Source organism: Crinia signifera, chromosome 4 (assembly GCF_055691185.1).
Source record: "Crinia signifera chromosome 4, ASM5569118v1, whole genome shotgun sequence".
Classification (NCBI taxonomy): Eukaryota; Metazoa; Chordata; class Amphibia; order Anura; family Myobatrachidae; genus Crinia; species Crinia signifera.
Window position 1 is genome coordinate 57,472,736 of NC_139220.1, and position 24,316 is coordinate 57,497,051.

General features: G+C 40.7%; 1 protein-coding gene across 4 annotated transcripts in view; it reads left to right on the top strand.

Annotated features, from left to right (window-relative positions):
• Positions 1-23,652, top strand: part of JADE2 (jade family PHD finger 2) — a 353,383-nt gene extending 329,731 nt beyond the window's left edge. For 3 of the 4 annotated variants that reach the window (XM_083181797.1, XM_083181796.1, XM_083181798.1), the window contains one exon: positions 16,862-23,652. In XM_083181797.1, the coding sequence (XP_083037923.1) occupies positions 16,862-17,739 (878 nt within the window). In that variant the 3' untranslated portion in view covers positions 17,740-23,652. Of the gene's footprint in view, positions 1-4,669; positions 4,735-16,861 lie in introns of all 4 variants that reach the window. The other variant, XM_083181799.1, reaches the window with a different exon arrangement.
• The last annotated feature ends 664 nt before the right edge of the window (positions 23,653-24,316 follow it).

Below are 24,316 nucleotides of genomic sequence, written 5' to 3' on the forward strand. Positions count from 1 at the left end.
ATCATGCTGAAGGGATGCTTTTGCAAGAACTGGGAGACTAGTCAGAATAGAGGGAAAGATGAATTCTGCAATGTACAGCCTGGATGAAAAGCTGCTCCAGCGCTCTTGAACTCAGACTGGATGACGGTTTATCTTTCAGCAGGATAATGACCCCAAGCACACAGCCAAGATATCAAAGGAGTGGTTTCAGGACAACTGTGAATGTCCTTGAGTGGCCCAGTCAGAGCCTAGACTTGAATCAAGAACGGGGCTAGAACAGGCTCCAGAACGCGTTTCTCCGCCTCCTACTCGGCAGCTTCCTCAGCTGGATGCTCCATGGAGCTTGAAAGGTTCTGCAAAGATAGTTTGTGGCATCATATTCAAAAATACTTGAGACTGTAATTGTTGCCAAAGGTACATAAACAAAGTGTTGAGCAAAGTCGGTGAAGACTTATGCAATTGTGATTTATTAAAAAAATTTTTTTTCAAAAACCTCCCAAAAACATTTATGTTGTCATTATGGGGCATTGTGTGTAGAATGAGGGGAAAGATTAATGTATTGCATTTTGAAATAAGGCAGTAACACAACAAAATGTGGAAAAAGTTCTGTGAATACTTTCAGCATATCTGTTAGATGGATTTCTTGAAGCATGGACACATAAGTAGGCTTACCTCTCTTTGCTATACTGCATGGTGTGCAGAAATGATGAGCATAAGTACATCTGTAATTCAAGCGCCCCCCCCCCCCCCCCCCCCCCCCCCCATTTTATGCTAGTAGGTATCTTTTTGCATTTACTCAGAGTTAATTTATTCCATTATTAAAGGTACACATTTTCAAAAGTGTCATATAGAGAATAAAGTGGGGAAGAGAAAGATTTTGCTGCCTCTGTCAAATAAACCTGAAGTGAGAACTGAACCTTAAACCGAAGAAGCTATATATGAAATGATAAAATGTATCCAACTGCATAAGAACAGAATAATCAGGAAAACATAGAGTACTATAAAGGTGTTAGTGTATCACCTGAGCCCTAGCAGCATTCCTGAAATCTAGATATAAGCATTAATAATAGCATAGAGATAAACCAGGGTAAAGATCAGTTTAAATGTAACCTAGCAACATAGGCGAATCTAGAATTATGGTAATGGGTGGTCCCAGATCGAGACATAGTAGCAGGGGGACCTTTGCGCGGCGTAGCCGCGCGGCAAAAGGGTGTGTGGCCTCATGGGAAGGAGGCGTGGCATCACAAAAAGGGTTGTGGTATTACACTTTAGACCATACACAGTAATGCCCATTACACATTTTAGCAAACTCCGTAATACCCATTACACATAAGGCCACACACCATAATGCCCATTACACATTGTGCCACACATCATGATGCCCATTACATACTATATAACAAACCGTAATGCCCATTAGATATTTGCCACATAAGTGCTGCTTACCTATGTGCTCATTGCTAGGGGGTTCTTGCTTGATGGCACCATAGTACCCATTACACATGATGCCGCACACCATAGTACCCATTACACATGATGCCGCACACCATAGTACCCATTACACATGATGCCGCACACCATAGTACCCATTACACATGATGCCGCGCACCATAGTACCCATTACACATGATGCTGCACACATAATGTCCCTTACACATGATGCTGCACACATAATGCCCCTTACACATGAGGCTGCACACATAATGCCCCTTACACATGATGCTGCACACATAATGCCCCTTACACATGATGCTGCACACATAATGCCCCTTACACATGATGCTGCACACCATAATGCCCCTTACACATTAAGCCACACATTATGCATAATACCCCCACATACCGCCACTTGTAGCGTTCCTTAAGCAATGCCCCCAAAAGTGCCACTTACTGTATTTTTTTATGTGAGCCTTCGCTGCTGCTGCAGGGAGAGATGGAGAGCGGTGCAGCTGCTATTCAGAGCACTGCAGGTCACGGCTATTTGAAATAATACCCCTTTCACAACAGAAAATGCAGGGATTTACCCAGGAATATGGTCCCAGGATCATGCAGGGACATTCCCAGGCTGACCCCTTATACACCAACCTAGTCCCTGCATTTTCTGGTGTGAGGGGGAGAGACAACCACTCCCCTCTCCCTACCCCCTTTAACCAACCAGCTATATCTTCGGAACCAACTGACCCATTTACATGAGACCAGTATAATATTGAAGAACTTTTGAGTTGGCTTTTCAAATGATTTTGGTCCCGTGAAACTGGGCTGTTTGGTTCCAGATAAATCTGCCCTCAAAGAACATAAACAGTCATGAAATTACATTTAAGAAATGAAAAAAAAACTGTTTAACCTCAATATCCCTGGAACCAATTAACCCATATGGATCCAGCCTGGTATCAGATTGAAGGCCCAGCGATTTGGGTTCGACTGCGATCAACCTCGAGCTTCAGTGATGCTGAAGGGGGAACTGGCAGTATCTCTGGTTCCTAGAGGGCTAGAGACACGGGGCTGGGCTCGTTGGAAAGCCCCATCCCTCAGCTACAAAAATGGACTAATAGGTGGTCTGGTTCACCCCTGGACCACCCCCTAGATTCGCCTATGCCTAGCAATAATAATCATAGCAATACTATAGGAGATATAAAAATAATACAGACACAATTATTAAAATTAAGTTGATATATTACATGTGAGAACTTGGACATCTTAATGCCAAACCAAGGCACGAGAATGCTATGCAGGTAGAACCTTGAAAAATGGCTATGCTGTGCTAATATACTGGATCCACTAAGAATCCATAAAGGTAGTCCAGGTTGGATATGACAGATGGAGTTTTAGCATCCATGATTTCCTCAGCTTCTTCTTCAATGTCAATTTTTGTGTGCACAACAGAGAGAAATACTTTGAAACCTTGATCCTGAAAGAGCCACAGATGAGCAGGAACTAAAATTGAAAAAAGGCCAATTGTTTTTTTTTAAAGCATAGAAGAGATTGAGAAAAATTATTTGCTGGCCTTAAAAGTCTTGTGTCTGCTTTTTAAAAGCCCTCAAGCAGCCTAGGTAATGAGCATATTATATTACAAGCAGGGCCGATGCTGCTGCTACTGTCGCTCCACACGGGGGGGGGGGGTGCCGGGCAATGCATCACCGCCAAGTCTTTCCAGGGGGAAGGGGGGATGTGCGATACGGCGGTGGCCGTGAAGTTGCACCACGGGGAGGGGGGTGAGAGTTACCGCTCAACTCCACACAATCCAGGACCCGGGCTGCTGCTGCTGTCGCTCCACACGGGGGGGGGTGCCAGGTGATGTGTCACTGCTGGGTCACTCCACGGGGTTCGGGGGGATGGGCGATGCGGCGACCGCTCACCTCCATACCATTCAGAGGGGGACCTGATCCAACTTCCGCCCTCCAATGCCTAAAGGTGCCTAGTGGTGGTGCCGGCCCTGATTACAAGGAAACCAGCTTCAGTAGGATATTCAACAAGAGCTAGTACTGTCAAAGAGATAAAGCGTCGTACTTGATAAGACTCCAGTAAGCCAGGCGAAGATTGTTACGATATGTTCGATTATTAATATCATCCATTTGATTTCAAGGCTGTTACTGGGACTTTCAGGTCAATGCTATTTAATGGAAAGGATCAAACAGGAAGCAAAAGGTCACAAGGTTGGCAATGCTCGGAGTATCCGTGGATTCCTGAAGAATTTAAAGAAAGCACAAAAATAACCTGGTTATTTATTTGCTTTTGGAATATATTATTAAATGAGACTCTAATTACCATGAACATTCTGTCTTTCCACCTTGCCCTGTTTCCATAGTTTTAAAGAGTTTATCTAAACAATACCAAAAGTATGTTTATGTTTTTGTAGGATGTATAAAAATATACTGACATATTGTATTATTGAATCATTAATTTACTAAACCTAGACTCTCAAGAATGAAGATCTAACTTACGGAGATTTCACATTATAACTGTTTCCAACTACCAAAGAAATCAGGAATATATCGAAGCAGGAATATTTTGAAAAAGACAACAAACGTTCCTCCATCAGGCTCAATATTCTGCCCATGAAACAACTACAGACCAGGATCCAAGAACCTGAAACCTTATCTTTTATCCCAATTTTTCATGAAGACACTGAACCTTGAGAGGACTCTTCCTAATATACTTAAGTCACAGATCATTAATGCCTTAATTCATCAAAGCCAAGCCCAAACTCTTGTAGGAATCCCTTGCTTTTTCATCTCCAAGAATGTTCAGCAGACTTTTCTATCATAGATGCACAATTCCAAATTTTTGTATGGATCTGGAATCTTCAATACCATCACCTTACTTTCCATGAGAATGATTATGTTCTTTCTTCTGAACTCTCTGCATAAAACAAAAATAACAATACACTTCCTATTGGGGAGTTTCAGTTCCATAACTACAAAATCCGGGACCCATAACTTTTTGATTCTATTGTTAAATTATCCACTTCAAGGTATACACTTGATGCCAGTAGTGGTACTGTAAAGAACAAGATGAATCACTTTATGCCACTTTTGCAATTAAGTTCTGCAAAAGATTTAGCTTCCATTTTCATTAACCATGTATCTGCCCATATACTTTCTTAAGGAGGAATTCAGTTTAATTCACAGTTCTGGAAAGCTGTTATCAGAGCTCAGATACTGAATTATCGTTTTCTTCTTTTCATCCGCAGTAATGGTCAGACGATAATGGTCAGAGGGAACACACCAATCAGTCATTGGAACAATATCTAAGATGGTATGTGGCTGATCAATAATCCGTTTGGTCCAATTATTTGTCTTGGGCAGTGTTTGCTCGTAACAATTATCTAAACTCATCGATGGATAATTCTGCACTTTCTTTGTTTGTAACCCCATCCCAGATACTTTTTCCTTACATTACCTCATTAAGTGGATATTCTAGAAGAAGAAAATAGTTTTACAATTATGGATAACATTTGCTCCTAAAGTCTTCTTATTTTCCAGAAACCTTAAACTCATCTACTGCATACAAATGTTATAAATACGTAATCTTAAAATTATATTATTTTCTAGGGGGTAAAAGTCTTTAGAACATGATGCATTAAGATGTGCATGGTCCTTATGATACATGGTATAATATGTTTCAATGTGGAATATATGATTACTAGGTGGCCTGTGCAAAAATTTTACATGCAAATAAAATATGATTAATTTTATAGTGAGGTTGGTGGTTTGTCGTAAAGAAGAACTGGTTCATTTGTAGCCATTTCGAGTAGTCAAGCTAAACTGATCCATATTGACGCATCAAGGGAAAGAACTCTAGGGCCAAAAGTACATTTTAACCTTGATTTTGAAACAAACAATACACTGTGCAATTGTAAATTAACAATTCGTCAGAAGCGGAGAACTAAAGGTGCCCATACCCGTGCGATGATCGCACCCGTTATGGGCTGCATCGCATCGCAACACATGTGATTTGCGTGAAATGCGAGGGCAGTACAAAAAGTATGTGCAGCACATACTTTTTGAACTGTGAGATGAGATGCCTATGGGAGCGCACATTGCATCGCATGGTGCAAGCGCACCGTGTATGGGCATCTTTAAAATGGTACCTCTTTTATCGATTTTTGGTTAAGTATGAAGGGAGAGAAAAGGATTATAATTTTCACACGAGCCACCTTGTAGGATCTATTTTTTTTCTCACTTAAATTCTAGACATATCTTAGGAGGAGCCCTTCCACTTTTATTATAGAAGAGGGGCGTGATCGATCTGCAGAGACAGGGAAGGACGTATCAGGGCCTGTGCACAGAAGCCTCTGCTGCGATCCCCAGTGCTGGTTGCACCTGAGGTCTGGAAGGTAAACAGCCTTTCTTCCAACTTCCTTTGGATGCCCCAACTCTTAGTACCCAGCCCCGGCTTTGCAAGCAGCGATGTGGCGCACAAGAAAACAAGTAGATATTCCTCTCAAAACAGCGCTCTTACCACCTCTATTTTAAATTAGGGAGGATTTAAAGTTCTCAGTTTTCTGTTCTTTCCAGGATTCCTTCCCACATTGGTGGCATAGGAGAAAATGAAAAGAAGAAAATACAATGGTGTAGCAAGTCTTGACAAATAAGTTCCTCAAAAAGATCCCAATATGTTTCACTCTAGGGCGTGAAGGGATTACTTCTTATGGGGTCACCGTGGTGTTGAGATGTTAGTTTCTGCTTACACTTGTTTACATAAAGTAAGAAGCTACCATACATATAAAGGTATCTTTCGCCACCTTCCTTCTACCCACCTTCTTCTCTTGTCCTTCCTCTCAGGTATGGTTTATGAAATGTAGATGAGGAGGGATAGTATCAGTGTATAATATTTCAAAGAAGGTAGGGTAAATTTCCACAACTAGCCTGGCTACATACCCAATGTTGCTATGGGATGTGGAAGTACAGTGTAATTTTTAAGGATCACCCTTGTGTTATATAAGCCAAGTTTGCTTACACTGTGCTTACATTAAATAAGGCACCACCATACACGTAAAGGTATCTTTTTCTAAATTTTCCCTATGGAAAAAAATGGATGCTCACGTTTACGCTTACTTGCAATTTCTGCGGATCCTCATATCAGGGTTTCTTTAATGGTCCTCGATCCCAAAAAGGAGAGATGCTTCCAAGTATTTCACAAACTCAATTTATTTTAAAAAAAATGGAACAATAAAAAGGTAAAACATTGGAGTTGGTAAACGGGCCATACAGAGGGTAAAGGTGACCGGAACACACTCACCCCAGATAGGTCCTGACCAGTGTAATTACCTAATTAAAAAAGCCACCAACGCGTTTCGACTACTGTCTTTATCGATGTGGCGCAGGCCGCCGGTTCCCCAGCTTCTACTGAGGTCCATGTGCACTCAACTTGCTGTAGCTGCACGGTACTCCAGAACTCTGCTGCTGGGTGAGATACGGTATCAATGGCTGGCCTATGACTGGTGCCATGTGCGCAAGTCCTGCAAGTTAACTGAGCGGGCTCTGTTTTAGCTGTGAGGTGGGCGGGCGGGGACGACAGAGACTGCACAGTAGAATGGTAGCACTGGTGATAATGTACCAGTGCTTTTAAGTTTTATTTTTAAACAAACTATACAATGTGCGATTGTAAATTAAAAATTCATCAAAAGTAGAGATCTTAATATTTAAAATAGTACCTCATTTATCAATTTTGGTTAAGTATGAAGGGAGAAAAAGGTGTTGTCACCAATAATCACCTTCTAGGAATAATATATATGATTTGCTATATTTCAGTATCAACCTTACCTAAATTCCTAACCGGGACTGAACTCTGCCAGCCATGTCCTTTTTTATTGCTCTAGACGAGGGGTGGCCAAACCAGTCCTCAAGATCTACCAACGGTCTATGTTTTCCAGATCACCTAGCTGGTGCACAGCTGTAGTCAATACTAACGGTCACATTTTCAAACCTGCTGCATTCATTCCTACTATAGACCCACAGGTTGCCTGGAAAACACGCACCATTGGTAGATCTTGAGGACAGGTTTGGCCACCCCTGCTCTAGACCATACCATAATCCCTTACATTAAACATAGAAACATAGAATTTGATGGCAGATTAGAACCACTTGGCCCATCTAGTCTGCCCTTTTTTAAACATGTTACCTCAAACCATATTTGATCCTTATTTTTTTGTAAGGATATCAATATGCTTATCCCAAGCATGTTTAAATTGTACTACTGTATTTGCGTCTACCACCTCTGATGGGAGGCTATTCCACTTATCTACTACTCTTTCTGTGAAGTAATTCTTCCTCACATTTCCCCTGAATCTTCCTCCCTCTAGTGCATGTCCTCATGTTCTGTTGCTCCTCTTCCTGTGAAGAATGTCTCCCACCTGTACCTTGTTAAAACCCTTGATATATTTGAAAGTATCTATCATGTCCCCCCTTTCCCTTCTCTGCTCCAAAGTATGCATATTAAGATATTTTAGTCTTTCCTGGTACGTTTTGTGATGTAGGCCATGCACCATTTTAGTTGCCCTTCTTTGTACAGTCTCTAATGTATTTATATCCTTCTGGAGAAATGGCCTCCAGAACTGAACACAATACTCTAGGTGAGGTCGTACCAATGACCTATACAGTGGCATTATTACTTCTTTCTTTCTACTGCTGATACCTCTCCCTATGCAACCAAGCATCTGACTTGCCTTCTTCATTGCTTTGTTACATTGCCTACCTGCTTTTAAGTCCCCTGAAATAGTGACACCTAGATCCCTCTCTTCCTCAGTAGTTTCCATTATAGTGCCATTTATACTATATTTAGTCTTTGGATTTCTGAGACCCAAGTGCATGATTTTGCATTTTTTGGCATTAAACTGTAGTTGCCATGCTCTTGACCATTCCTCTAATCTACCTAGATCATCAATCATTTGTTTTACCCCTCCTGGTGTGTCTACCCTGTTGCATACCTTTGTGTCATCTGCAAAAAGGCACATTTTACCCTCAATTCCATTTGAAATATCACCAATAAAGATATTAAAAAGCACCGGTCCAAGTACAGATCCCTGGGGTACTCCACTTGTAACCTTGCTCTCCTTTGACTGTACTCCGTTTACTACAACTCTCTGTTTTCTGTCATGCAACCACGCTCTTATCCATTCAACTATCTTAGAATCCAATCCCAAGCTTTCAAGTTTATTTAACAGTCTGCGATGTGGGACAGTGTCAAAAGCTTTACTAAAGTCTAGATAAGCTACATCTACAGCCCCACCTTGATCTATTACTTTAGTCACCCAGTCAAAAAAGTCAATACGATTTGTTTGACATGATCTTCCCCCAGTAAACCCATGCTGTTTTGGATCCTGTAAATTGCTGGTTTTGAGATATTCTACAACTCTTTGTTTTAAGAGTGTTTCCATCAATTTCCCTACTACTGATGTAAGGCTCACTGGTCGATAGTTGCTTACCTCTTCTTTGCTTCCACTTTTGTGCAGTGGGACTACATTCACTGTTTTCCAGTCCTCTGGAATTACTCCAGTAGCTAGTGACTGGTTGAATAGTTCTGTTATTGGTTTTACCAGCTCCCCTTTAAGCTCTTTTAGTATCCTTGGATGTATCCCATCTGGCCCTAATGAGTTATCCACTTTCAGTTTTGAGAGTTCTGTGAGGACTTTCTTCTCTGTAAATGTACTTGTCTCTCCCTCAGTTTTCTGACTATACATGCAACTTAACTGTGGCCCCTTCCCCTCTCTTTCAGCAGTGAATACTGAGCAGAAATAATTATTAATATTATCTGCTATTACATTGTCCCCCTCAAGAAAACTTCCACTCTCTGTCTTCAGTCTAATTATTCCACTTTTTGTTTTTCTCCTTTCACTTATATACCTAAAAAAAAGTGTTCCCCCCTTTACCCACTGACTGGGCCATTTTCTCTTCAGCCTGTGCTTTAGCACATCTGATTACCTTCTTAGCCTCCTTCTGTCTAACAAGATACACCTCTTTGTCCTCATTCTTCTGCGTCTGCTTAAATTTCTTAAAGGCCAACTTTTTTGCTTTCACAATACTTGCTACTTCTTTTGCAAACCACAATGGCTTTTTTTTTTTTGTTTTTCCTAACTCTTTTGACACAAAGTTCTGTTGCTTTTAGAATTGCACTTTTTAATTGTTCCCACTTATCCTGCACTCCTTCCAAGTTCCTCCAAAGAATCCCTTACAGAGTTTCCATCTCTACAAAATCAGTCTTCCTAAAATCTAACACCTTTGTTTTTGTGTGCGATGAGTCAGTCTCTGTCTTTATTTTGAACCATACTGCTTGATGGTCACTGGATCCCAGATTTTCACCCACATTTATGTCAGATATTCTGTCACCATTTTTGTCACCTTTTCCTTCTTTTAGCTATACTCTAGCCCTAAAAGTGAAACAGCTAAAACTCATGCAAACATACTTATGAACAGATTTATTTGTAAGGAAAAAGGGATTACTATGAAGAGCAAAAGTTGAAGTAGCTTCCATCTCATTTTTTTTTGGGGGGGGGGGGGGCATAAGCGAGATAGATAATCTGTTGTATTTCAATGCATGCTTAATATATCTAACAAGATGCAGTGTAGCATAATGCTGGAAATACAATATTTTCATGTAAATTAAAGTTAGTAGAAGATATAGGGACATATTCATCAATATGCCCCTTGATTCTTTTGATAATTATGTGTCTGGATGTGGTGGATCTATGCATATGAACTGCTGAATGGGCACATGCTGGGGGGGAAGGGAGGTTATCACATGTAAACTTTGAATACTCAGTCTTCGGCGATTGATGAATGAATATTCCCATCTTAGGCAGATTCGGGGGTGGGCAGGTGCACATGCACTAATTTTATGATAATACATTTTGGGAAGTTCCTCTGTTTACTTCTGCAACAGCTCTTGCAGCCAAAGTCTTAGTAGTCTGCTCTCCTGGCACCCTGTGCGTGCTGGGTGCTCCTCGGCCTCCAAGAGCTCCGAGCCACCTTCTTCATGGTAAGTGACATCTATGTGGTTCATACAGTGAAAAGCGTCTGCAGTCGGCAACACCTGGCTACAGCCTAGTCATCTGTATTAGCAATATAAACCTCTTGTGATTAGGCCACACCCCAAAAAAATTACCTGGGCCCACCACAGCTGTCGTCAATCTTGATCAAGGCTTGATAAACCCTTGCTTTGAAGAAAATGAATGTTTTCCTTGAGACAGAGCTTTTTACCCTTTATCAAAGGCTTCAACAAGCAAACCAGAAAGCGAATTTACTGCCTCCTTGTCACCCTTGCCTCTCCCGGTCACCCAATACCTCCCCCTGTTACCCACTTCTTATTCCCATATTTCTCTCTCTCCTGTCATACTTTACCTCTCCAATGTATCATCCTCTTCCCGACACCCACTGCCTCTCCCATTACCCTTTCTTTCCTTGTCATTTACTGGTCTTTCCAATCTCCTTCTCCGTGTCACCCACTGCCTCTCCATCACTATTTCTCCTCTTCACCTCACTCCTGTCACCCACTGCTTCTTTACATAGTCCTCTACATCACCCACTGTGACCCCTGACATCACCCACTGTGTTCTCCCATTCCCTGGCATCACCGTTTTCCTTTCCCTGTGTTGTGCAGTGTATGTGCAGCAAGAGGGTCTAAATGAAGGAAGGGAGGATTGTCATTTGGAGTCGAAGCCTGGCTATGATTGCTGAAGGGAGTGGGTGAGAACTGAGGAGTCAAAGGTCAGCATAAACTAGGGCGGTGGGTGAGGAAGCGTGATGAAAACAAGGTGGTGGCTTATGGATGCAGCATTCTATGTGACGCCACTCCCACTTTCCCAATAGCACGCTATCAGAAGGTGCACACAGAATAGCCCCCCTACCCTCTTTCCCTGTCATGGTGTCGGGTGTTAGCCCTGACAAACTGCTATAAAGTCGGGGTATGCATCTGCAGTCAGCTGGCAGGGTGACTATGGACAGATACGGCAAAACTGCTATAAAGACGGGGGAAAGCGTCTACAGTCAGCCGGCAGGGTGACTGTGGACAGATACAGAAAACTGCTATAAAGATGGGGGAAAGCGTCTACAGTCAGCCGGCAGGGTGACTATGGACAGATACAGCGAACTACTATAAAGACGGGATAAGCGACTACAGTCAGTTTGCGGTATCTGTCCATAGTCACCCTGCCGGATGACTGCAGATGCCCCCCCCCCCCCCCCCCGTCTTTATAGCAGTTTGTCAGGGCTAACTATTTGTACTACTATAATAAAAGCACGGTGGTCTGCTGCAATATGAGACAGACCGTGTAACCCTTTGCCTGCTGTTAACTAATGTATTTAATGCCTCACTGCCCAACACATTAGAGACATCACTTTAAGACATTAATCAATGTTGAAGCTTTAATAGAGTGTGTGGGGACGCTGACTAAATCTGCCGACAATTAATGATGTACAGGCCACTGTTCCCCGACATCTCTTTGGCTCATCTTAACTGCAGGAATCATATATAATCAGCACTCCATTCACTGCAGGGCATCATAACTCTTTGTAGTAAGTGTCAAACAAACTAAGTGTTCTTTTGTAGGAACTTTGATCCAAAAGGCTCAATCCCGAGATAAGGTGCACCAGGTTGCTGATTGAGAGCAACACTGGGAGAAATAAAAGTACACCATAAAGTCTTGGTTCCCCCTGTGTGTGTATATTTTTTCAGCTAACATTTAATTATTACTACATCTAGAAGACTCTTGGAGGAGCTTGATATACGTGCATTCTAATAAAGATACAAAGTTATATCCTGTACAAATAGTGATACAATAACTTGACACATTATTATAAAGCAGTTTATTGCAGAATAAATGGTAATACACTGAGTGTCAAGCCTGGTATATGGGAGCCTGGCCCTATATTTGCCCAATAAACACAAATTAATTATCCCATTACAAATCTTTTCTTTCCTTGCTCTGTCCATAGTCACCCTGCTGGCTGACTGTAGTCGCGTACCCCGTCTTTATAGCAGGGTGACTAGGGACAGATACGGCAACCTGCTATAAAGATGGGGTGCATGTATATTATGATTATTTATTTAAATATACATGGGGAGAGGTGAACGCTTCTTGTGCTGTAGGAGAGATCATGCAGCTATGGGCATTCCAGCTTTGGCAGTATAGTCGCAAGAACGGCCAGCATATCGATCGAACGTGCGTACACACTGCACTTTTGTTCCGATATGGGCCCGTCCTATCGGATGAATATTAAACATATTAAACAGCACTGAACCTTCGACCGACCGAGTATGGATGGACAGGACCATTTTTGGCCATTTATTGATCGTACAGAGGGAGTCGGGACAGCATACACACCTATACAATCGAACGGTCGTTCGTCCCAGAACAGAAGTACGGCCCACAATGTCCTGTATCACTCTATACAGTCCTTGCTGATCTTCCCACACAACTGTGGGGTGAGAGAAAACATTGAAGAAGATACAGTATTTCAAATGACGTGGCTATGTCTGACTATTCTGAGGCACTAATAGTCATCAGGAAGAATTGAATTGTTGGGCAGCATGGACAGTTTAATGGTTAGCATTACTGCCTCACAGCACTGAGGTTATACATGTGCCGAGTTTGTATATTCTCTCCGTACTTGCGTGGTTTTCCTCCAGATACTCCGGTTTCCTCCCACAATCCAAAAGTATACTGGTTCGTTAATTGACTCCCTACAATGCTTAACCCTAAAATTAATGTATGTGCATGTATATGTTATAGGGAATATAGATTGTAAGCTTCACTGGGGCAGGGACTGATGTGAATATTCAAATATTCTTTGTAAAGCGCTGCATAATATGTGTGCGATATATAAATAACTGGTAATAAATGAATAATAATTACTCATAAATTTTGTTTGTTATTACAGGAGAAGATATTTACCACTTTGTTAAAGCACAATGCAAGGATTTGGGGTCACCAGTTATGGCAGGATGAGCTTTGTATTCTAGTACTATGGGACCAGAGGTGGTTCATGAATAATTAATCAACAAATGGCAGATTTCTCTGTCCTGAAAAAGATTGCAGGCATATTGGTAACAGTGGGACTGATTCAGAGCTGGTCGCTACTGTGAAATTTTAGCAATCCGTCCGGTTATCAAATGACTGTGCATGAATATGGTTCTTATGTCACATGCACAAGCCAAAATAGTGACAGAAATAGCAAAAATATCTACCCACAATCCCCTTGCAATTTGACAAGCAGTTGGCGCTTGGGGGTGGTAGCCAGTGGTTTTCTGGGAGTGTCTGGAAAAAAGCAGGTGTGACCAGGCATTTTAAGTGAGCATTGACCTAGATCAGCCTGTCGCAGAGTTGTGAAAGGGTCAGAGTTACGCACATTTAGCACATTTGACTGGAAAAATCATTTCATGGTGAATGAATTGCGTATGGATGTGTGTCAGGAAAGCAAATAGCAAAATTATCGCAAATCGCTCACAGATTTACACATGGTGGGTTTCCACTCTGGGTGGCGGATAACCACTCGCACTCACCTGCAAATTTGCAGATGAGTGATCAGGTCTGAATCATGCCCTGTTTTAGGACAAGACAATTTCTACAGATTTAATAAAACAAATAGAGAAATTATAAAACAAGATGAAAAAATGTATGCCTAGCAAAAGTATTCTCAGATCACAGGCAGACTGAAACAGGTTTGCACAAGAATATTCCTGTATTTAGCACTATCCATCTTTCCCTTATTCAAATCGGTTTCCCAGTCCCTACTGCTGAAAAACATCCCCACATCATGATGCTGCCACCACCATGTTTTTCTGTGGGGATGGTGTTCTTGGGGTGATGGGATGTATTGGGTTTGAGCCAGACATAGTGTTTTACTTGGTGGCCAAAAAGTTCAGTTTTTTATGCTGCCCATACACTTGTGAGATATTGTATACAATCCTTCGATTTCGACTTCATCTGGCCGAGAAATCGAATGATTGTATGCACAAAATGTGTATCATTGGACGCGATGCGCTGGCACGCCGTTCGAATGCTGCAGCTCACGGTCATATGTGCTGCACATAATATTTCTCGAATTGTACGTGCGGTCGAATGCTGTTTTGTGCGCATGCGATTTTTCTAAATGGCAACGTGCAATTCTTGAAAAGTTCTGTTCACTTTCTGACCCCTCCTCTTTCACCCACCCTTTTTTATCGAACGGTGCATTCGATAAATGGCATGATCGAATGCAAAATCGAATGCACTAAAATGCTTTTTTCATGTGATTTATCGAATGCTGAGCTTCAAGGGAAATCGAATGTAATCGCACAAGTGTATGGGCAGCATTAGTCTTGTATGACCAGATCCTACATACATTAATTTGGGGAGTCGCCGACGTGCCTTTTGGCAAACTCAAAACGTGCCTTCCACTGTTCCATAAAGCCCAGTCACTGCTGTTGAAACTCTGCAACTCCTTCACAGGGCCGTCTTAACAGCAGTGTGGGCCCCTGGGCAAAGCAATGCACTGGGGCCCTTACCCATTCTCCCCTCCTAGGGGTGGGGGGTGCTATCAGCAGCAGCTTTGATGTCCCACGGGTGGCAGGGGTTGCTCTATCTTCCATTCAACATGTAGGACCTGGAGCAGTAACTTCTGCTAATTACTCCTTTACTGCACAGGTGGTGGGAGGGTGAACACTAACGTGTGGAAGGGGGCACTGAGCTGTATGAAGGGTCCCTTGTAAATGACTTCCAGGGAGGTAGGGGGTGTTTTATACACAGGGGACGGTTGGATAATGGAGTTGGCTTAATATTCGTCATTTTCCAGTGGAAGTGCAGCTTGTTTGACTGCAGATATCTCCATTATCTGGAAATAGATTTCTTAGCCTTCAATAGTATAAAAACCTAGAGTCCCAACTTTCAGGAGGTGCTGGGAACTTGGGGATCAGGAGCCAGAGCAATCCATTGACAAAAATATAAAACTGTACACCAGACGTTTGGAGCTAGAGCAGGGTCCGGCTGCTGGAAGGCTGATATCTCTGGTTTTGGGCATGATAGAGACAAGCCGCTAGTGTCGACAGAAACGGGAGAGTCTCAGCTTTTGGATTATATGCTCAGTAAAAATCTCAGTCAGAGAGAACCTGAGAAATATGACTGGGAATTGCAATTAACAGGTCAGATGTGGACTGCTGTTTTGAAGTTGGATATCTCCAGTTCCCCAGGGCTGATTTTCAAAATTCTGGTATCGCTGGAAAAAGGGGATCCTCAGCTATCAGCATAGGGCCCTTATACACCTGGGGCCCCTGGGCAAGTGCCCATTAAGCAAATATGAAAAGATGGCCCTGCTCCTTTAGGCTTACCTTTGGTCTCTGTTCTGCCTCTTATTAATGCTCTTTTTGCCTGGTCTGTGAGTTTTGGTGGGCAGCCCTCTTGGCAGGTTTGTTGTGGTACCATGTTCTTTCCATTTGATAATGATGGATTTGATGGTGCCCCCGGGGGTCATCAAAGATTTGGATATTTTTTTATAACCCGACCCTGACTTGTAGTTCTCAAGAACTTTGTCCCTGACTTGTTTGGTCTTCATGGTGCGATACCTCTTTAGTGGTGTTGCAACCTCTTTCAGAAAAGGTGTGTTTATACTGACAGATCATTTGACACTTATGTTGCACACAGGTGGAATTCATTTCACTAATAATGGGACTTCTGAAGGTAATTGGTTGCACCAGAACTTCTTCATAGCAAAGGGGGTGAAAACATATGTAAATGCAACATGTAAAACTCATTTTTTAGATATATTTTTCTCATTTCACTCTACCAACCTATAATGCTTTCAGATTGCAAATGCAGGGTGGCACCGGGACTTTTAACCGGTTCAGTCACGCTGCAACCCTGCATGTGCGGTCTGTTCACACTGCAAACAGTGAACCGGCAATATTACCAGTTCGCTGAAGTCAACAGGGGCGCCATCGGGGAAGGAGGCAGTGCTTAGAGCTGGTGAATGGAAAAAAGGTCGCTTAACTCGTACACACCGCACGGCAACAAACCAGTAAGAACTCTGCTTTCTTACCGGTTCTTATTGCCGTGTTGCTACCCGTTTGTGGCACCCGGTAACTCCTTTCACATCGCACTAATTACCGGGTCGAGCTGGCGAGAAACCGGCTTGTACCCGGTAATTAGTTTCAATGTAAAAGGGGTATTAGACTATTTGGGGCAGATCCATCACATAAAAGTCAGATTTAAAAAAAAAAAAAAAACATTTTAATTACAGGTTATAATGTAACAAAATAGGTAAAAAAAACAAGGGGGCTGAATACTTTTGCAAGGCACTGTACTATCTATCTATCTATCTGCACTAACTATCTTGCTTGTTTTAATATTCTTTAAATAATGCTTTCAATGCAAACAGGAGTATTGAAATATGTTGTTTTATGTCTCTTGCAGATTTATCATCGTCATTTCCAATAGATGGAACGTTTTTTAGCAGCTGGTTAGCTCAACCAGTTCAAATTACATCCGAGAACATGACAATGAGTCAGTGGGCCTTGAACAATGGTCACCAGGAGAATGTCACTTCAGGCCTTCTGTCTGAAGAGCTGTTACAGGATGAAGAGACATTGTTAAGCATCATGATGGATAACTCACTCAAGTCTCCTTTCAAGCAGGTGGAGACAGTAAAAAAAGTGAAAAGCAAGACAAGAATGAACGGAAAGAAAAAACTGCAAATAAACAACCCGGGCACTATTTTTAAGAGTCCACGGGATGACCTTACCCTGTGGAATGATCTGAAATATTTGTCAGATGATACTGAGATGCCTTCCAGCCACAACCCCAAACCCAACAAACCCGGTAAGGGAGTTACCAAGGTACAAGCGGAAAGAAGAGGGCACAGTAAGCGAAAGACTTTAAAGAAGCGTTCTGCACAGTCAACTGGGTTAAAGGCCAATGGCTCGCATTGCTTACCAGATCTGAATAGCGTAGACAACCATGAAATGGCAGTAAAATATGCACAACCTGAGTCTAATTCTCTTGTCAAAGTGCCTGACTCACTGGGTTGTGCAAAGACAATGGTGAGGTTTAGATTACCGAAGGGTAGTAAAGCCAATTTGGAGTCACAGAGTGAAAATCCAGAAAGGGCAAATGGACTTCGAGTTAATGATATGCCCAAAGAAACCTCCAATTTGGACACAGAAACTGATGGCTACTACTCAGATGCAGAAATGACCGACTCTGAGGAGGAATCAAGTCGAGGAAGAATGCAGCTTAACCAGTTCGACCCTTCGAATGACGACATTGTCCGAATGAGCATTTTGGCTTCTTAGTTCCTCAGTTGAAAACTGAACTGGATCATTTATTGGTGTCTACACCAAGATATGACTGCCATTTCCAATGTATGCCTGCTCTCAACAGATATGTCTATTATTTGTAAATGTAATATGTTTTACATATAATCACTGATATGTAATACATATGTCATTTCAGCACAGCTGTCTTTCTCTACTCTTTGACACATGTAAGCCTCACAAACATGGATAGTACTGCAGATGTCCCTTGCTAACATGCATTACCTTATTAAAATGCAAGTATGTGCATTTAAGGGGACATGTCATTCGTGTTCCAAAACAGGGAGTTAGAAGTTCAGCTATAGGGGGTCAATGGGCATTATTTTAAGACAATTTAAGACATCGTCATTTAATGAAACATAACATATAGTAAAATAAGCAAATTGCTAAAAATAGTAAAAAAGCACAAATAAAATGCTTATTTGAAGAAAGCACTTATAAGTAGAGGAAGGCAACTAAGCTGTTATAAACGTTTAGCTAATGTCCTTTATCCTGAACTCATTATCTTCCGTCCGGAGTTATTTCCCGGCCATGGACAGACGTGAAAATAGCAGAAGTGCGCAGCACTATGAGCCAGAGAAGGCTGTCCTTATTAGTACATCTGTTACGTCTGTCAATGGAAACAGCTTATGGAACTGTTTGGAGCTAAACCCACTAGAAGCTGGTTGAATAGACCTGCTCAGGTGGATAAACTAGGCTTTACCTCTGTGGTCAGGCCAAGAGGGGGAAGTGTAGGCATTACTTTTGTAACAAAACAACCATATGTTCTCATAAGGGAAGATTATGTACCATCAACACTGGTAGTAGCTGTACTAGTGTTCTTGTCTAAGTTTCCTTCTTATGTATCTCATTACAAATAGTTTTACAACTATAAATACCATCATTTCATTATGGGCTGCCTTCAGCACTCCTGTTGTTGCTGATAAAGTTTTCCCATGATAGGAAGTCAGCAACAATGTCTAACTTTAATATATTGGGAAACTATAGTTCAGCTAGAGTAGCAAGTGTTTACTATTCCTGCCATTATACATTAGACCCATGTCATTAATGTAGATTCCACATACAATTCCAATGAAAGAGCCTTTATTCTGTTTCTTACCTTATCGATGACCATACATTTCCTCTGGGGTTGGTTAACTAGCACAGGGAATGCTGTGAAAGTAAGTATGTATGTATATATATATATATATATATATATATATATATATATATATATATATATATATATAAAAAGTTGGCAGGTTAGCCTTAAAGTCATACTCTTTAAAAGGGAACATTTCAGAGTTTCAGAAACCACATAGTGGCAGATGAAATCCTACGGTACAGTACAGTATGTCAATAGACCAGAGAAGGGGTATGAAACAGTTATTTTGCAGATCACTAATCACAAGGTTTCTATTGTCATAATGCACTGGTACTCTGGGGAAGGTTATGCATAGGTCTCACTATTCATTAGTCTACTGACTTCAATGTGATGGTTTAGGTGTTTAATGTCACGTTTTGTCCTAAACTCTCCAGACAGGGCCTGATGCTGACCATGTTTTGCACTGTGGCATCTTGGCCTTTTTTTTTTCCGTAAAACTGACTCTCAATGGCGCTTCCTAGTTACTCCAAGGAACCGAGGATTTCCTCTACTCCAAATACAAATAAGCCCTTCTCAGTCTAGTCTGATCTGCACTGTTCATGTTACACAATAATCACAATCTGAGTGCTGTTCAGCTGTATTTACTTAGGAGATAATGGACCCCATTGTGCTAATGTACAATGATCACGTTTACCAAACATTGAAACTGAGAGCTAATGCAGCGCTTCCAACTTTGAGAACCCTTTTCTCCATGATTTACTGTTAGGGTCAAGTCATTACTGTTAAGATGTCCTTACTCATTTCACAGGGTTAGCACCAACTACTAGCGTCAAACATTTGTAACTGTTGTATCTACATTTGCTTCAGATGTATAGATGTATATGTCTCAGGTCTTTATCTTGTTTGCACTTCAATTTTTTGAGAGATCTGTAAAAATTCAAGTTGAGGCTTTATGTAGCCAGTTTGTGTTCTGAAATACAATGTAAACTAAATGACCCCCTACCCTTTTTATGCATAGTAATAGTGTTTCATTTATTATGTGACCATGTTTTCTGTCTTTCCATGGATGCACAAATGTTTTGCCTTTGCTATCATGTTTAGGTGAGTGCAGTGTTGTCAGCAGCCCCTATAGAGCTATATGGGCAACATAAAGTTATATTACCGTTTCCTTGTGCTGTTGTTTTACATGGAAATTATGAAAAATAAGCATTGATGACCATTGGGGACTATCTGCGTATCAGCGACCATACCACAATTTAAGTCCCTTCTTAGCCTTAAAAAAATGCTGCTTCTTTCTTTCAGACAGCCAGTTAAATGAAGACATGCACTTAAACATCTCATTTGTTTCCCTATAACGGTCACTGATATATTTGATATTTTTTTCAATTAGTGTGACCCCAGGGTGAGCTCAGGGAAAACCACAGGTCAAATAAATGATAACAGCAAAAACAAAAGAGAGAAAAAAAAAAGTTTGTTTTTTTGTTGCTTCAAACACAGGGCCTTCTGCAGCCCAACGCAAACCTGTAGCTTTCCTCGAAAGCAAATATTCACCAGATACGCCGTTTCTTAAACAAAACCATTCAGTGGATGCCAAAGAACACTTGTACAAGAGTTACATACAACATGGATCTTCAGCATATATTTGGTGATACACATATACACATAGCAGTTATTCAAAACCTGGATCACATGAGCTCCCAACAACCCAGTGAAGAGTCTAGCTTACTGTAACAGAGGCGTGAAGACTGTGATGAGAGCGCCTCCTGCTGTTTTGTTTAACACACTTCTGCTTTATTTCATCAGTAAAGCTTTTCTCAAAAGTCTTTTTTCAGCCATACCAGCAGCTTAAAGGGTTCACAGTTATACCCATGTAAAATAATTCATTCCTGAAGTCCGTTTTAGAAAGCTATATAAAAAACCTAAACCAATGATTACGATAAACCTAACCGTTACAGCCGTTATGACATTTTTTATAAAAAGTCATCATGCAAGGTGACCAGTCATTTCACAATGTGTCACAAGAAAACAGAATGGAGACACACAATTCAGATGGCTGTTAGTAGCTAGCACAATCCACCAAGCTTACTAAATAAAGCTCAGAGCTTTGCTACTGCAAGAGCCAATAGAGGGTTTGTGTGTTTGAACAATGTTAAATACGGTTTAGAACTAGTTCAACTTTACATGCTTGGTAGATGTTAGATACAGTTACTAGTGTAGGTTTCATACAAATAAGTAATATGCTGCATTGAATTGTTCTTGCTTCTATGTGCTTCAGTTAAACTATGGTTACAATACCCACAAACCACCGCTTTATGACCTGCTTTTAGTGTTACTTGCCTGATCAGTACAGGAAAAAAAAAAAAAACAGTTTGAGAATTTCTGTAAAGAACAACCAGTTTTCATTGTATCGTACTGTATTGCCCAGTATAATCACAAAGATATTTGTGTATCATGATGTCCTTTGTCTAACCTATTCTTAGTAAAAAGCAGTGTAGTCAGTAATGGTACAGCCTACAGAAAGGTTATATCCAGATTTTGCTCACAAAAAACCTGTTTCTGATATTTTCTGTTTATTTTCTTGACAAATTGACAAAGTTTTGACATATCCAAATGCATTACCCCTACATTCAGGTCTATAGTTAGAGGCAGTTCTATTACACCTCTATAGCATATATAGGGGTCAATTCATGTAAGCGCAGCTCTTTTCTGCACTAATAGTACCATTGGATTTGTGGATTCTGTTCTCATCCAATCAGGGCAGCATGCAAAAATCAGTATGTCTGAGGTGAGAATGAGCTGCGAGGGTGGGGGCAAGTTCTGCCGTTACTGGTGTTCATAACTTGGTTACCTCTAAATGAATTGACCCCATACAGTCAAACCCTTGTTTTACATCCCCTGATTTTATTACATATCTTCTAATATTTTACACTTTGGGAATTCCCCTCATTCTTTAATATACTAGTGTGCCTATGTTTCTCTGCAGTTTATGCCACAGTTATTTTCAGTGTACAGTATTTTATGCTGTACACTAGTTTGCGCACCTTATTTATTACTATGGAGTAAATATCCGCCATTTACCAGTGGACAAACATATTTTCACTACAAGTTTGTTTTATTATAAAGACGTGGGTTGCCATGAAAATGTCACACTTTTACTACCGCATCAAACTTTTTAACACAATAAACCACTGTGGTCATTTGCAAATTGGTTTATTAAAGTATGCAGAATTTCAATTCTGGGTTTATGCATATTTTTCTATGTCCCTTGAGAGAAATTAATTGACTATTGAGAAAAAAAATCATACATTATGTCTTATTGAGTCATAGCCCTAAAGTTCACCTTTTTTCACTCTGAAGATATAAAATATGGCTTGAACATTAAGAGAAGATAAGATAATGAAGGATTTTTTCACTTATTCAAAGTAACATAATATATGTATTTTCTAATGTTTGCAAAATACAGTAATAATTGTAGACAGCATTTAGAATATTTTTCACCATAATTTTTTATATACATATACCATGGGACAAATGTAATAGAGTCCAAGTTCAAGGCCATGTGGGATGCAGTTTAAACTTTTTTTTTTAAGGGGCACTCATTTGCAAGACCTGTTTTTTCCTTGTAAATGATTGCCCCTTTAAAAATACATCCATGTTCAGCATACTTACCGACTTTTGAGCTGCCCTCTCTGGGAGAGGGCAACCAGCTCTGTTAGGCAGGGGGGCAGGGCCATCTCTGGGAGTAAAACGGGCCGGTTCGGGGGCGAAGCCACATGCGCGCTGTCCTGTTGTGGGGCGTGCCTACAGTGATTGCGTCATTTTAGCCCCACTCCCCGCACAGCGGGGGCGGGGCTAAAATGATGGTAACAATATCATTCAGTGTGTATGCACTATATTGTTTACCCAGGGCCACCAACAATATTGTTAATGATATTGGTGGGGCATTGGGTCGTCCAAAGAGTAAATGGCCAAGGGGTTCAAGTGTAAATAGCCAATCAACCGGGTATTAAAGCAAAAAGTTTTTCTGAATTAAAACATTTGCATATCATTTTAATTTAAAATTATTTTATAAGATTTGAGGAAAAAATCCCACCTAATTTTTTTCTATTATAACCAATATCACAAGTTTAATCTGTTATGTAATTTGCCATAACTGGGTATATGCACACCTGCATTGCAAAAAGGTTGGCAACTAATACAGTTCCACTGCCACCTACAGTATATATTTACATAATCACATGCAGAATTACTGGTTGTTCTTTATGGAAAATTCAGTCTATTTTCTCAATTCAACAAGTGAAAGAGTACTTACAGTATCACATCAAATGCAGAAAACTATATGAATGTCGCAGGAGGAAAACACTCCTGTCTTTGTTTTTTAAGAAAAATAAAAGTGATGTGCCATTTGTTAATATAAAGAGAAATATTGAAAATATATTGAAAAGAGCAATTATAAATTATTTTTGGCTTATGTTGCGATATTTATTTTCATGTATTAGAAATTCCTTTGTAGATGGGAAAAAAATGTATTTTTCATTAATGCAAATACCTATTTCTCCTTTTTGTACATTTTCCATGTTAGACGATCCTTACAGCAATATAATATATGGAACTTGTTCAGTGTTACTATATATGCATGCACTTTGTGTTGCTTGGAATAGTTTGTCTGCCATCGTTTTCCTCTTGTTTAGAGTTCAGCATTTGCTTTAAGACACATGGGACCACAGCCCATTGCTTATGAGAAAACTCTTTTTGCGTTCTTTCAATGTGATTGCAAATACAGTTAATAAAGCAATGTTTTATGTGTACATCTGAGTCATGTCATCAGTGTTAGATATTGCAAAAAGAAAAGATAAATAAATGGAATGTGATGTGTTAATAGAAAAGTTACATGAAAAATGAACAGTGATACTGATTTGCATAACATATAACCTTACAAGAACAATACATTTAAATGTGGGGGGGGGGGGGGGGGGGGGGGAGTCTCGTAATCTAAAAAATATATATATTTTTTTTCTTTGCAAAAGTTTTAGGCAGATTTTTTTTTACAATGCTGCAAAGTAATAATACTTAATACAGGTTGAGTATCCCTTATCCGAAATGCTCAGGACCAATGTTCCCTCTAATTTTACAAAGGCTGTGTGCGGCTAAAGATTTTGGCTGTGCAACTTTGGAAGGAAATTTCACTTATATATAACTGGAAAATGACGTTCAGCACTTGTGTTAACTTTACTTCACAATGATATTACACATTTAAACATTCAAAACACAGCACACAATGTAGTTAATGGGTGAAACACACATTAATTGAGTCCACAACTGCAAAAATGGACTACTGCTGCTTTGTGCGCTCTGTTGTAATGTCTGTGCGCACGCTCGTCGAGTTGTGTGCGCGCGCACGTGCGCACAGCTTAGAGGGAACACTGCTCAGGACCACAAGTGTTTTGAATCAGGGATTTTTTCGGATATTGG